The following is a 15597-nucleotide window of genomic DNA, read 5'->3' as shown; positions in this document are numbered from 1 at the left end:
TACACATGCTGGAGTGTGTGTATATGCTGCAAATGGTTGTAATGTAATTACTTTCACTTGATACATAAACAGAGACAAGTGGCAGTATGTTTAATGAATAACCAAGACCTGACATGCTTTCCAGTGTGGTGTCAACCTACACCTTACCTGGACTACCCCTTCTTCCAGCATCTTGTACACCCGGCATGAACACAGTCTCTGGGTTCAGTTACTCCTGGTGCTGCCTCTCTGCCGTTCGCACTTTTTAGGATCAAGTTAATTAAGGCTGTAGCTTTCAGTGCTATTTTCAACAGTCTGCTGTAGGAAATTAAAGTCACATCCTAGCCACAAAACAAAACAGTGACAAAATCTTCTGCACTTTTCAGTATAGTAAAACCTGAGATTTGAGTCACAAACTAGCTAAACTTACAGTAAAAAACCAAACATAACCCAAGCTGCTGACTTGAATTAGGGCTTCAGTTTGCTGCTGAGAATTTCTTTTTAAAGCTGTTGGCCAGGGGTAAGCATTTGTTACATGTGATGTACAATTTTCAGCTGCCTGCACTGAAATGGGACAAAACAATACAGTTCCTCCCAAAACACATGTTCTGGGGGGTAAGATAACTCATGTGCAGCTCGAAGCTTTACACTGTGCTGCTGGTACCACCCGTTGCTGACTGTAAACCTCTTGCAGCAATGTGCATATAGACCAGCTTGAGCCGTGGCACCACACGAATGGCAACCGGGAGGGGAAGCAGCTGGTTTGCTGTCAGGAACAACACAAGAAGGGCTGTGCCTCATCTCCCGTGAAACGTGTTCCCTTGGGTGGCAAGGACACGGTATCAGACAGCAGCAGCCAAATCACACATCAGCGCAGTGGGAAACCAGGACCCTGCACTGGGACGGAGGACAAGAGCCAGGATCGAGTTCCTTGCAGCTGCAAGTGCGGGAGGTAAGCAGGCTTCCCACTGAAGCTGTCTCTTCCCAAACCCCCTCTCCTTCACTCCACACTAAGTTGGGATGCTGGAAGCCCCCTTCTGTTTCCCTTGGACAGCCAGCCAGGTTACTCTTTCTCAGATGAAGTCAGCACAACTGAAGAGAAGCTTCTATCTCCAAGTCCCCATCCATGTTGGGAGGGAAAAACCAACCACCTGCATTATCCTCACCCCACGCATGATTGGAACCATATATGAAGAGCAGTTCCTTAATGGTACAGCTCAGCTAAGGACAAAAGCCCACCCCAACTCAATTTCAGCTTTCAAAAAAAAAAACAGGAAAAAAGCCTTCAAGAGCCATGTATTGAATTGTCAGTGGGCAAGAAAAGGATGGTGTGGTATTGTACCAGCCACTCCTCTTGCTCATAACCCACTCCATTATAGCTCAGAAGCCAAAGCAGCTGCCCCTCTCCCAGAAGCCAGGTTAATATCAAAAATACAAATACTGTTTATTTTATGTTTCAAAAGACAAGGGGGAAACAGTCATAGGCAAGGCTGGTTCGATTGCCTGGTTTAGGAATTGCTCCTGAACCAACTGAAACACTTGTGCGTAGACAGCTTTTGGAAACAAAAGAAAATCCAATGTGGCCAGTCGGTACTTGTTCACATTGCGTATGAACTGACCACCAGCATCTGGCAGCCATAAAGCCCTAGTTTATTTTTTTGTATGTATGTTTGAGGTACTGGGTTTGTTTTTCTCTGAAGCAGCTCTCTAGCAAATCACCTAAAGCCTATCCATTAGAACGATAGTTACACCAGTATTTACATTGGTCTGAACCATGTGTTCAGATGAGCCATGCTGTAACCAGTCCCTACATCCTTTGGAATCACTCCCAGTCTCCTTTCTTACAGGAAAAAGGTCTCCCTCCAGAGGTTGGCTCAGTGTCAGGGCTAAGGTGCACTGGTGAGGACATGGGGTGTGAGGAGGGGAGAACAAAACTAGCTTTGATGGGTAGGAGAGTGTTTCAGTGGAACCAGAGAAAGGGTTTGATACCAAGAGAGCTTCCTTTTTAAAGGCCACTGAAAGGATGTGCAATCCATTGCATATCATTGCTTCCTCTGTCAGGAAAAGGTCTTTGAAATGTTCTGCCCTTCTCCAGGAAGGAGGAGGTGGAAAACCCAGCAGTACACTTGGTCTCCTTGGGCAAACTTGCCCTTTCTTTGCCATACTCATCTAGTCACTGCGTTCACACTGAAGCATTCACTCGCATTTCTTCCCTCCCCACCTGCTTTTTGCACAGAGTTTGTTCTTTTCAGATTTACAGGGAAGCAGCCTGGAGGGGGAAGCAAGTCCGACACAGTCACACGAGCCTGCTGCCCCTCAGGACACTTCAATGATTTCCATGCTGCCTGAAAAGCTCGACTGACTGCCTACTTTCCCCAGTTCTTCTCTGGATCTGTTGTCTGACATGATGCTCTCCCCAAACTCCATCTGGCAGCTTCTGCGCTTAAACTGCTTCTCGAAAGAGCTTTCCTCGTGCCAGCTCCGCCTGGAGTCACCTCGATCACCCTGCTTTGCCCTCCTGCGCACAGCACAGGCTTGGTCACAGCCCGTGGGCAGCTGACTACAGCTGTAGGTAGAGTAAGCAGCACTGTTCCCATAGATGGCAGAGGCAGAGTAGAAATGCGAGGACTCGGCTGCAAAATACCAGCTGTTGGTAAGGGACGTAGCCGATGTCTGAGGAGCCAGGATGTCCGAGTGCCAGCCTTTGAGGCCCAGCCCTGCAGCAGACTTTGCCAAATGCTGCTGGCTGGTGGAGAGACCAAACAAGAAGTTCGTTCGGTAGTTGTCTTCCATGCTGCCACTCCGGTGGAGGGGGTACAGGAGTGACCGCTGGGTGGTGGTGCTGCCACTGGCTCTCCCCAGGTGCTGCCGTTTGCTCTGGCTATCCACCTGCCAGGGGGCCTGGGGTTTTTTGGGAGGGTTTGCTTCCTCTTTGTCAGGGCTTGTTTCTGGGCTCTGCTCTGAGACCTCCTGAACAGGGGAGAACTGACACAACTTGCTGCTGCCCTCTAACGCAGTCGTGTGTTTGTAGTATTCCAGGGTTTCTTCGGAGGAGGCAAAGCCCTGAACGGATGCAGTCACACAGCTGCTACTTGCTGAGTAGGATACAGATTTGATATCCAAAGAAAAGGAGCGCTTCAGCCGGTTGCTGTCTTCTACCTTATCCAGGGAGACGTGCAGTCCATTTATGCCCTGGACCAGTGGGCTGTCTTCCAGAGGGGACAAGTGGCTGCTGCAGTCCGTAGGCTTCTGTTCCACGATCTCGGAGGCAGCAGTAATGCAGAGCTGGCTGGTGGAGAGGCTGCTCTGCTCCCCTTCTGGGACGAGCACGTGCTCACTGCTTTTCTCCAGGTGCAGAAGTTTCCTCTTACTGATATGGCCAGGCTGACCGCTCTGGTTCTTGATCTTCTTCTCAAAGTCCAAAAGCTGGCCCAGGAAGTTGAAGTTGGGAGAAATGGTTGGCCTTTTTTCTTTCACAAACCTGGAAAGAGGGGACAAACAAACAGAGAATTAATTTAAGGACCTGCTATACAGACCTGAGACAGTCCTACAGCAACTGCTGTGAATGTTAACATCCTCTTCTTAACTTATGGGGATGCTTGGACTGAGGTTCAATCAAGCAGAAGTAACTTGATAATGGAGTTTAAAAAAGGCAGCTTTTAAACAAGATAATGCTGACTGCTCTCAATTGTCTCTACAGATTCCTTAAAGGTGGCTAAAAAAGGGGGAAAGAAAGCATTATTTTTTCTTTATGATGTCCACAGCAAGATTTAAGTGAATAATTTCCCTTATTTTGCTTCACAAGTGGGATCACTGCTACCTTGATTTCTGACCAGAGTTAAGAGCTCCTCCAGTTTTGCGTGAACAGCTTCAGAGCTTGAGCCAAGGGACCTTGGCCTCTCCTATACTACAGAAAGCAAACCACCATCCCCACCATTCACAGGGACAAAATCCCATGTTCCTTTCCCCTCTCTCATGCTGTTGTTACTGCAGTGAGTGCTTCCTACCCTGCTTCTCTTCGTCAGGCAAGACAAAGAGCTCCGATACACGCTGCCCTTATACAGCAAATGCTATCAATTTCTACCACACACTGGTATTGACCGCTGATATGATAATCAAAAACAGAAAACCAGAAAGAAGCAAGTACAGCATTAAAACAAAAACATGTAGGTGTACAGCAGGAAAGGGCCAATTACTGCCAAATCACTTGCAGAGAACCTGTTTTTGAGTTCTGTAGGAAGCAGCCTGGCTTGCATACATGTGCCAACCTAAGCATGCAATTAATTATCTACTTGGTTGATATGGAGAGGGTGCAATGCATACTTACAATGTTTTCCTGAACCAGGGCTCTAAATGTATGAAAGACTTAAGTAGTAGAAGTCATGTCATACACTTCAAAGTTAAATACAAAAGCACACCTCCGACCTGTCTGAATTGCAGTACAGCTAAATAAGTACTCTCTGCTTTTCACAGGCTGCAAAACAGAAGGCTGCCCAACTCCCTCCTCCTCTTGGAATTAACAAGGGAAGCAACCTTGAAGAGTTAAATCTAGCGCAACCACACGTATAATTCACCACTGGGAAATTTAAATATATTAGAAATAAAGCCTCTCTGGGGTTGTGTACAGAAGGTGAGTGTGCAGCCATTAAAAATGGCATGTGAAAAATTCAGAGGTATACTTGTGTATGTGTGCAGACACTAGCACAACGGCAGGCAAGCATGTGAAAACTATCAAACAGAACTTGCATTTATTTGTTTCCCAAGTTGCCAAACAGCAAACAATAGCAGGGATAGTCGAGCTGACATGATCACCTGGGAAATCAAGCTGCACAAATTCATAGTGAAAGCTTTCACCATGAAGTGTAACATTATCAGAGAAAACTAGTAAGTCTCCTCAGGACCAATTCTTTAGCTTGAGCTCTTAACATTTAATTTGGGAGCTTTTATGTAGGTGTAACCAACCCGCTCACATGAATTCATAGACTCTTTGTTCACTTCTTTTCCATTCAAAGCTAGTTGTACTTGTTACTGGGCTATCTAAAGCAAGATTCTTCTGATCAACACTCCGATTTCTGGCCTGTGTTCTGATAGGCTCTCTAAATCTCTGTTCCTTCCACTTTCTCTTCATCTCACTCCAAAATATTGGACAGTCCTAAATGTAAAACTAGCTTTTTAAAAAATGAGAAGAGTACAAGAAAGGCTGCTGGATCCCCCTGACAAGCTTTTTAAGATACTGCAAACTTTGTCATTTCAAAATGTACACTCTTTTTTTTTCCAACTGGAAAATGTACATAACATTTAATGTTTATGTTTATTTCCCTTCTATATAGTCCATTATACGAAAGAAAATATTTAAGCATTTATTTCCTCAGATCTTTCACTTCAAGTAAGAGTGTCACCTTTTTATTTTAGTAATAGCATCAGCCAAACATTTATCTAATGACTTTCATTAACTCAGAGAAACGTAGTTTTCTTTCAAGCTTTGCCAACAAGAGATCCCTGACCAATGAGTGAAATGTGCTGCAGACCGTTCTCACTAAGCCATATCAAAGGAAATATAGTGAAATATAATCTACATTTCACAGTAGTTGCTCGTTATCTACAGTGCAAAGAGAAGGCGGCCTGGAATGATTAATCCTTCACACGATTCACACTTCTGGGTAAGAAGCAAACTGGAATTTAATACAGAGATTTCATGGAGGAGCTTAGAAGCAGCACTTCAGAAGTTCCCTGAAGCTGTGCATTTTACAAGTGTTTAGTATTCTATAGCTCTAACCTCCAGACCACTGCAGCCTGAGGCCAGGCAGGCTTCTTTAGTGACTCAAGCTCATACCTTGTGCAGTATCCATCCATATCCACTAATTCATCCATATTATCTATGCCTGTATACAGTTTTCAGCTGTACCTCTTGATTAAACCTGTTTCATCATACATGTTGAAATGACTGCACAACACCCAACTGTCAGCAGGCTCTAGTAAGAAACTGTGGAAAACTTCGAAAGGCAATGGGAGTGGGTAGTTCAATGACCCTTTACGTGCACTTTTTTCACTGCAAACATAATTCATCTTAATTCATCAGCTTAAAAGAAAATGCTCCACGGAAATCATGCTCCATAAAGGCGTTTTAAATGTTCATCTTTCTGTGCTCATCAGTGTTTTAAAGACGGTAGCAGCAAATGTACCCATGATTTTGGAAGTACCCCCCTCCACCTGCTCCAACACAATTGTTTACATTGCTTCTGCACAACACAGTGAGGCAGCAGCTGTGCCTATAAAGACCATCAAAAAGAAAACCATCATTTTCTCTACAACACAACAAAGCAGTTTGTTAAATGAAATACAGAAGTCATGGTAAACTGCAACAAAGCCACCTGGAATGTAGTAAAGTGTTCACAATCCAAACACAGACAAAAGTAGGATTTGAAAGGTTAAAAAGGGAAGGAAGGAAAAGGGTCTCTGCAAAAAAAGAGCTGATACTTCAAAATACCTTCTCTCAGAGTTTTTGGTTGGCTTTATTAGCAACAAAGAAGCTTTCTTAATTCCTAGACATTTCACCTGCAGGCAGTTCTTTGAGAGCATTACCAAACCGCAGACAATAGAGCCAGCCTAGCATTTGTCGTAAGCGTGATGATAAATATCCTCAGTTTTCTTTCTTTAACCCCATCCATTCCATTCTCTCTCTGACTTACAAGATACTGTTACATGTGTGCCATAGCTGGATGTGTACATGTATCTATACACACATATTTAATAAGCAGTTTAAATTCCATGTATTTGCCTACTTGAAGCAAGGACCAACGTCAGCATTTTGCAGGTGGGCAATTAACATGAGCTGCGTCATGTCGGCACACCACCATTCTTTTGCTTTATGGAGGAAGCCTGCATTTAAAACAAGAGCATGTGGATGCCAGTGAACTACCAGATAAAGTAACATCTGCTTCTACCTTTGGTCATATAAAATCACAGACTCACAGAATGTTTTGTGTTGGAAGGGACCTTAAAGCTCATCCAGCTTCAATCCCCTGCCATGGGCAAGGACACCTTCCACTGGAACAGGTTGCTCCAAGCCCTGTCCAGCCTGGCCTTGAACACTGCCAGGGATGGGGCAGCCACAGCTTCTCTGGGAAACCTGTGCCAGTGTCTCACCACCCTCAGAGCGAACATTTTCTTCCTAATATCTAATCTAAATCCACCCTCTTTCAGTTTAAAACCATTTCACCCTGTGTTTTCACTACATTCCCTGGTAAAAAGTCCCTCTCCATATATATAAGTTTTACCATGTATATATATGCACACACATATATATAACCTTTTATCATACACCTTAAGAACAAGCCAACAGGCACAAGAATTAGTACGAAGGGAAATTTTCTCCTTACCTGTAAGCTTCATCTAAGGACATATCCATCCTCTTCATGATATATGCAATAGCGATTGTGGCAGAGCGAGATATTCCAGCTAAACAGTGCACCAACACACGGCCATTTGATGCTTTTGCTTTTTCTACATAGCAAAGAAATTGGCAAGTGTCAAACTCGGCAGCATTTATACCACGATAAAACGTTTGCAAAGAAAGCAATGTTACTTAAAATTGTTCAAAACTTCCAAATTAACTAATTGCAAATCTCATGGAAGCTTTAAACAAAAATCACCTATTTTCTCTAGCACTGTAGGGCGTTGAGTATACAAAAAGCATGTGACTACACACAGGAAACATACTGCAGTTACAGCATACCACATTTTAATGTGCACATAAACAACCCTATTTAGATGTCTGGGAAAGGTGATTGTTTCTAATTTTATGTGCAAATAAAAAGCAAACATTCATGATGGAACAATCTGTCCAGTTCAGATTTGGCTAGCTCACTTCTCAAAGGTAAAGACAGGATCTGTATGTCCAATTTGCTAATTTGCTCTCTGCAGACATAAATCATCTACCAGGTTGCCAGAAAGCAGAGTTGTGCTCTTAAAAAGTCTCTTTGTTCCGTAAGTGCTGGAACATGCAGAAGCAGAATCTCCCTATGTTATTTTGCTTCTGTGCTTGTAGAGTGATGGTGATCATGTATGGAGATCCTTAGTATTTTCAGACCACCCAGAAAGGATTCAGGTCTTCTCCAGCCAAAACAGCAAGGCAGGCATGAGGGAATCCAGAAACTGGTTTACAGAATTTAGATTTTCTTCTCACCTATAAAATCGACCGATTTATCCAACCAAGGCAAAATTTTCTCACAAAAGCTGTCGTTCACAGGCACTCTCAGGAAATGGGATTCTGGAATAAAATCAGGCTTTGGACAAGTATTGCTGGCGTTCAGTACATAGCAAATATCATTCTGCTGCATCAGCTCCTAGGAAAGAGAGAAAGATTAAGGCTAGAGAAGTCAAATGGTACCTTTGGCACATTACAAAGCTAATAACCAAACTGAAATTCGTGTTGGAATTGCTCTAGCTGTATGAGGAGCATTCTTTCATGAGACAGATAACTCCTCAGCTTTTAATTCAAGTAACTTTTAATGGGACATTCAGTGTCCAAATGGACTGCAAAGCCCATAAAAACAAAGTTAAGAGAGAACAGAAATAATGGTAGAATACTTTCTGCTGCTATGAAGCATCACTTTCAAGAGAATTACTTTCTTGCTACTTCAGTTTGAATTCTCACCGTGCAAGCTGACAACAGAACACCAAACACTTCCCACGTGTAGCCTGCTGACCCAAATAGTGTTTTCTGGATCACATATCTAGTAAGACTGAGGTTGTCCCATCACAGATACTGGTGAGAAATATGAAGTTATATGGATGCCTCCTGCAGTCACCTCTTAAAAGTGTCCATGACTTCCTTGTTTCTAAGGCAAATGCAAAACTCACTCAAAACCTTGAGAGAAAGCTGAGTAAGAGCTGAAGGCCTTGAATTAGACCATTTTCACACAGCACTAGCTGCAGTTTTATAGGAGTTCCACTTTCTGGTTTATGATTTAGTTGCTCAGATTGAGTTTTCAGTCTTAAGTCCTCTTGCACCTCAGAGACTGTCAGAGAACAAGCAGAGACTCAATGCATAAGAGCCAACTGGGCTTTTTACATAAGTTGACTTTCATGACTGCATATAAAAAGACTGACGACTCTTTTCTGCACCTTTCCATGCTCATTGCATTTAGAGTTGTGCAAAGTAGTATCTGATGTAGTAGGTACCTTAGTGCCAAAATGTGTGAAACAAGTATTAGAAAACTAGAGATGGCTCTATCAAAACCATCCAGTCTCCTGCAAGTAAGCATCTGGACACAGAAAAGCAATTAAGCAGGTCGGACTAATACTGATTGAACAATCTCTCTGGTTCAGATATGATTTGGGCAGTAAGTGACGTGCAATACTATGCTTGGACAGTTGCACTGAACACAAACACTGGGGAGCTTTTGGCCAGATTTCTGTAGAAATTTTGCTTTTATAGCAATTACGTAAAAAACGGTATGTCAGTCCATGGGAGCATTAGCAAGAATGAATTCTTACACTGCAGATTTCAACTGGAGATCTCCCAGTATGAAAATATAGTCCCTTCTTCACCATATATATTTTTTCTGCAAGCATAGAAATGTTCTGGTGAGGAGAAAGAGGGATATAGCTTTTTAGCTGAAGAGACAGAGCTCTATCTATCTTGTTCAAATCAGAGAAGCCTAAGTAGTATGTGATGTTGAGTACATAACACGTATATTATGGTGTATTACGTAGAAGGGATGAACACACACGCACACGTGTATGCATGCATGAACTAAATGTTCAATGAGAATGAAGGACTGCAAGGGGGGAAGGAATCTACATCAGTCATTTGCACAGGAAAGAGCATGAAGTCCAGCCAGTAATGGTTGTAAAAGGGAATTAAGATTAATTTCTGCTAGGCAGCTGTATTTTGTTGCCTGGAGCAAAATGAGCAGCTCCTCCAAACTTTGACCTGAAGCCCCGCACATCAGCACATTCAGAAGTGCCTGAAGGTGTGGGTACTCACAAAGCAAATCATCAGAAATAGAACTGGTAGCAATGGTAAAATAAAATAAAGGGGCTAAGTGTGTCAAAATAAGTTCTCAGCCTTACTACTTCTTACCTTGCTGATTTCCTAGGTCACACTCCCAGTAAAGCTCAGCTTCTCAATGATGACAGTTAATTCCAATACATCACAGGTTTCCCCCCTCTTTCACATCTCCCCAACACAACCAGCAAGCTCCCTTTAGCCCTGCCTGCCTTTCATAGCCACCTCCGTCGCCCCTTCCTCTATTACATTTAGCTCTCACAGGACAGACCTACAAGTTTAAAAGCAGGAGCGCTGTAAGGAAGTAGGGGAATATTTGGAATTATCCAGAGAGGGAAGGTATCGGGAATGGGGTTTTAGCCACAGGGGACTAGTTACTGCTAGATCTGCAATATCTTATGTGTGCGAGGGAGACCGCTGATCCCCAGCATCTCTGCCTCATTGTCCTGGGCTACACAGTTTTCCCTTTCTAGGATCCCAAGCTCTTCAGACTTAACTGCTGTAAAATAAATATCTGCTTTAGATCACTATGGTGAAATACCAGCCCCCAAACCAGCTCACCTACTGTTGTCGCTGCTTGAAGGTCAGCGAGGAACAACTGGAATGGCAGGTACAAAAGTACACGCAGGGTCACGAACATTACCAGGTATAAAGGAGGGAGGTAATGAATGTACCACTAAGGGGAGGCTCATGAATTTAGAAGAATTGAAAACCTCATTATTTCTTTTAAAGCATTAACTGCTGGTGGGCTGCACAGGCCAACCATGATTCCACAGTTATGCAAGGTTTTTGATGTGGAATTGGTTATTCAAATGGGAGTAAGAAGGCTACAGATGCCAAGTCTGAAATCTTCAAGCCAAAAAACCCACCCAAAAATGTGTTAGTGCTTGTCTTTGAGACTAAGGCTAAAGAAAGAAGTTATGCTTCCTTCTGTTCTAAAGTATCAATCATACCCTGTGCAACACGCTCCAATATAATAAGCATAACAGTGCCTTCATTGTAAGGCACCCAAGAGGAAGAAGTGAATTATGATGAGAGGAAGATCCAGAAATCCTAATACTAACAACTTTGTGAAAAGAAGGTAAATGCTCTTTTGTCAGCTTATTTACATTTTATGACTAGTTTAATCTGAAAATTAATGGCACCCTAAAATGTTATTTTGCTCCAGGAAATAAAATCCAGGTCTGGAAGAAAAGAAACAGTTATGTAAGTAGCAAAGCAGAAAGTTTTACAGTTTAAATGCTGGTACAATGAGATGTAAGTAGGAGGCTCATTCATGCCCATAACCACAATGCAGATTTTTTTCTATTACACTAGCTTTCAGCAAGGACACCATCACTCCCATGAAGGTTAGAATTTAGTCTGCCCCTCTTTCACAAAGAGCAACAAAGACCTGTAACAGTAAACACCCTCTTGAGATACCAGCAGTACATCACACTGAGATAATCACCATTTATCACACAGAGACCCAACAACTGAAAGAAACTTTTCTGCTAGAACTTTTATGAAGACCTTTCATGAAGCTTTTAATATTTCAACACTGCAAATAAATATTATGAATATTTTTGGAATTAATCATTTAGAAACAAATCAGTAAAGCAAAAAATATCTCCGAAGGCTTTTCTGAAGTAAACATTAACTTTGCTAAAGGACACGAACCAAGCATTTATTTTTGCATATCCTTCATAAATAAAGCATTATCTGCTTTATCAGAGATATTAATGGCCAAAAGGTCATGAATACAGACTGCCCTGCAACAAGACAAGCATTTCCCTACCTGTGCACTCATAGATAAGCTTATAAAGATCCTGAAAAGATAAGCTTGTCTTGATAAAACATGATGAAAATTCACCTTTAAATCATCAGGTTGCACAGTGGTGCAGATTAAGAGTTCTTTTTGCAGGTATCTGTGAGACACTTTAATTTTAAAGAAATCGGTATGTCTGGTCAATGGAAGGAATCATGGGAACTCACAGATAGCATCTGAACGCAAAAATACGGTCAATGTATTCAACAACACTGTAATAGTTTGGGGAATCTTACTACATTTGTTAAGTTTTTTTAGTCTTTTTTTTTTTTTTTTTTTAATCTGGACCTGAATAAAACCCCCTCATATTCTAATTTTACCAGAAAGCTTGTTCCAGGTAGCCAACAAACCAGCAAGGCCATTAAACCAGAGCAAGGCCATTAAACCAGAGCAAGGCCATTAAACCACTTTCCATCTCCTGGACTGTCTGTCCTGAGAGAGACAGAACTTTGCTTCTTATCCCTGCTTTTTGCTTCTTGCCCTTCTCCTTTGAACATTCTTCACTACCCAGCTTTCTTACTATGTATTGGCATTTCTGGGCACTTGGTGTAGTAAGAATCATCCTCCTTGCTCTCCCCAACACCTCTGCATAGGGTCCAGGGTTCCCAAGGAGCAAAGTGTGTTGAAGGGAGAGCAGCAGAGACCTGCTATTTGTGTTTCTAACATGTTGATGCCTAGCTACTGCTAAATTTTAGTTGAACCAAGAAACTGAATAAACCCAGGAAATTGAAGGGTGCCAACAGTTCGGAAAACTTAAGTGGATTCTAAAATGTAGAAATCGTAACTTGTTCCCACAGCTTCTTTAGGTTAATAAAGTTACCAATATTAAAGCTGGAAGCTATTTTGAATTTTCCAAGGGCAGTCACTTAAACTGAAGAGTTAAGATAAATCTACCGACGCTAAAGTCTACTTCAGTGCAGCAAGCAAGTGACTGCTCAAACTAAAGCATCGCCTATGTTTGTTCAAAGAGAAGAAAGGTGCAAACCCCAAGTAGATCTGAAATCAGAAGATCTGTATCTGTCCTAAATTGGGTAGGAGATCTAAGAGGTATTTAGTCATCAATGGAAGAGCTTCTAGAGGGTTGACTGGAAAGGATGACACCAGATAGTAAGAACTTACTGAACTTTCTGTGCATTGTACGCTGTTGTTTTTGTGGTTTTCCATACAAAATGGGAAACAAAATAATCCTGGATCATAACTCCCAAGAATATGTGAGGAATTACAAACCTGACCAACTCCTGGAGGTTTTGTATTAATTCTAAAGTATCAGCAGCTGTATCCTTCGACACATGCTGAAATGATGTCAAGATTGTAGATTAATAGGCAAAAGAGCCACCGCCAGGTATGAACTCTTCCCATAGATGACTGTGCCACACTCAGGGCTCACCAGTAGCAGTTTTAGCTTCCTCCAGCCCTATAATGAAACTCCTGACCGCTGTTACCACTTGGATTCCTTTCCTGGTGAGGCACACATGCTGTGCCTGTGCCCAACACCTATTCATCAGCACCAATTTACTGCAAGGAGAGGGAACAGCTTCTTTCATCTCTCTGGGATTATGCACCACTTAAGAGTCATAGCAGTGGAGTTACAGTCACATCCTAATTGAAGTAGGATACCCATGGCCCTAGAGAAGAACAAGTTCCCCCTTCACTCCCACTGTGACCTAGGGTAGCACTTGCCATTCACGCATTGAAACAAACAGCGTAAAAGTATCTTTCTAATAATCTGCCATTGAAAGAAAGGATTTTATTTTATTTTTTAGATTAATTAGTTCCTGCTGTCTTTTGTCTGGGGACCACAAATTACTTTTGTGGTTGGAAAAGTTATAAGCTGCTTTGACATCCACCATAAGTGAATCAAGTTTGAATTGCTGACTTGCTACCTGGCAGTAAAGACAAAGAAGATTTTAAAGGACAAAGTAAACACAATGACTGCTGACTATCCTCCAGATAAAATTTTTTCTGTGCACTCGATTAAAGCATAGTTACCTTCTACATAATTGCTTGTGTGTCAAAAATCCCCTTAAAACAATTGTGAAATATCTAAAAACAACCTATTAATGGCCAGACTTGGGATGGAGTGAAAGTAGAAGAAACCACTGAAAACTATTATAATGGTCAAAGTATATTAATTTGATCCAATTACAGGACTATTAGGATCATTCCTGTCTTAAGCTTTATACATGGATACAAACCATACACATAAGCCTGCATATAATAAGGCAATATGCTAGGGTGAAGCACTTCTTCCCTCTCCCCCATCCATGTATTTAATGCCAGCTTATAAAGGCTGTTAAAGATTCAACTAATGAATAGACTGTCAGAAAATATGGGAGTGAAGAGGGCACATGCAGCATAAGTAGTAAAAATGCCCTTATGAGGGAACCCAAGATACAGACTGTAAGCAATATGAGTTGGGTCTCCTCATGGAGGCAAACACCTGCAGATATACATAGGAATATAGACCTGTAGCAACTTGAGACAAGATCTTTCAGACATCTGATATTCGAGCACCCTACAACTGCTATATTTAATGACTTTGCTGACTATTTTAAGTATACCAGAATATCCTGGGCTATTCTTTAGGAACAGAAATTATTAAATGCACGTGTATTTAGAAACAGTAAAAGTTTCTTAGTGCAGTACTACCATAAAAACTCATTTTAAATGACCCCACTGATTGTCCAGGTCCGAACATTTTATTAGGTGCACAAAGATTTGTTTGCAGTAGTACCTCATTATACAATTCGTAATATATAAGTGCTGTTTTTTCCAGCACTTGAAGGAAATACTAAAAACCAGACAATCTTCCTTTGTCCTGCTGTAACCATTAATATAATCGTGTTAACATTCAAGACCTGCCAAAACAAACCCATCAGAGCTATACACACAAAGTACCTGACCTACTGTAATGGCAGATTTGATAATTAGCTATTGGTTGATAGGTAACTGAGGAAGAAGATAACATACCATTTTATCCAAGATGAAAGAGAAAGGAAACCAAGTTTCATGTTACATGACATGTAGATTAATTATACGGTCTATTTACCCTTAGTTCTCACATAGCTTTCCATGGCTTATGCACAGACAGCTATTATCTGTATCTTTCATAGCTGTAATGATGCAGCATGACAGAAGCATAGACAAAGACACGTGAAGATTAGATATGCATCTAAGTAAACAGTGTGACAGCAAGAACACTCACCTTGTTGAGGACATCCCGCTGACACCCAAGATAGAGATGAGGCAGGATTCTGGTTGGGCCGTTGCTGGAGACAGGTAGGCAAGGTTGAGAAATGCAGGTAGGGATGAGCGTGGATTTTCCTTCACAGAGACCTGGGAAAGCGCTGGAGAACTCAGCAAACCCACCTGTGAGAGGAACAGTATGTATAAATTACATTCAGTGTTGTAGGCATTGGTGCCCATACCAGTTCTGGTAAAAGCAGCTCCATTTCTTTTTCTTGCTTGGGTAGTTCTGACATTCCTGCCAATCACAAAGGCTGCATTATAAATCTGTGCTACTAACTGGCCTTAACCACAGTCAGAAAACAAACCTGAAGAAACCCCTAGCAGTGAACTTAGTAGCACTTAACTTTCTCACCAAAGCTAGCCAGCTTTTTCCAAGTGCAGCTAAACTCCAAGCTCAGCTCATTCTCATCATCTTGCAAACTAGAATGAAGTACCAGAGGCAGCTGCTTAAATCTGTATGTTATAGGCTTTTCTTGACTGTTTCCACCATTTAACAACCAAACAGTAAGGGTGAAAGTCACAAACCACAGTAAAAGTCCTCAGCTATTTC

General features: G+C 41.9%; 1 protein-coding gene across 1 annotated transcript; it reads right to left on the bottom strand.

Moving 5' to 3' along the window:
- Nucleotides 1-2214: 2214 nt before the first annotated feature.
- Nucleotides 2215-15180, bottom strand: DUSP16 (dual specificity phosphatase 16; the record flags this gene model as incomplete). Its single annotated transcript, XM_010023220.1, has 4 exons — nucleotides 2215-3460; nucleotides 7359-7482; nucleotides 8165-8324; nucleotides 15004-15180. Coding segments are annotated over 4 exons (1626 nt in total), but the record flags the coding sequence as incomplete, so codon positions are not given.
- Nucleotides 15181-15597: the final 417 nt, after the last annotated feature.

This window comes from Nestor notabilis, unplaced genomic scaffold (assembly GCF_000696875.1).
Source record: "Nestor notabilis isolate BGI_N333 unplaced genomic scaffold, ASM69687v1 scaffold15081, whole genome shotgun sequence".
NCBI lineage: Eukaryota > Metazoa > Chordata > Aves > Psittaciformes > Psittacidae > Nestor > Nestor notabilis.
This window is presented reverse-complemented; position numbering and strand designations above follow the sequence as displayed.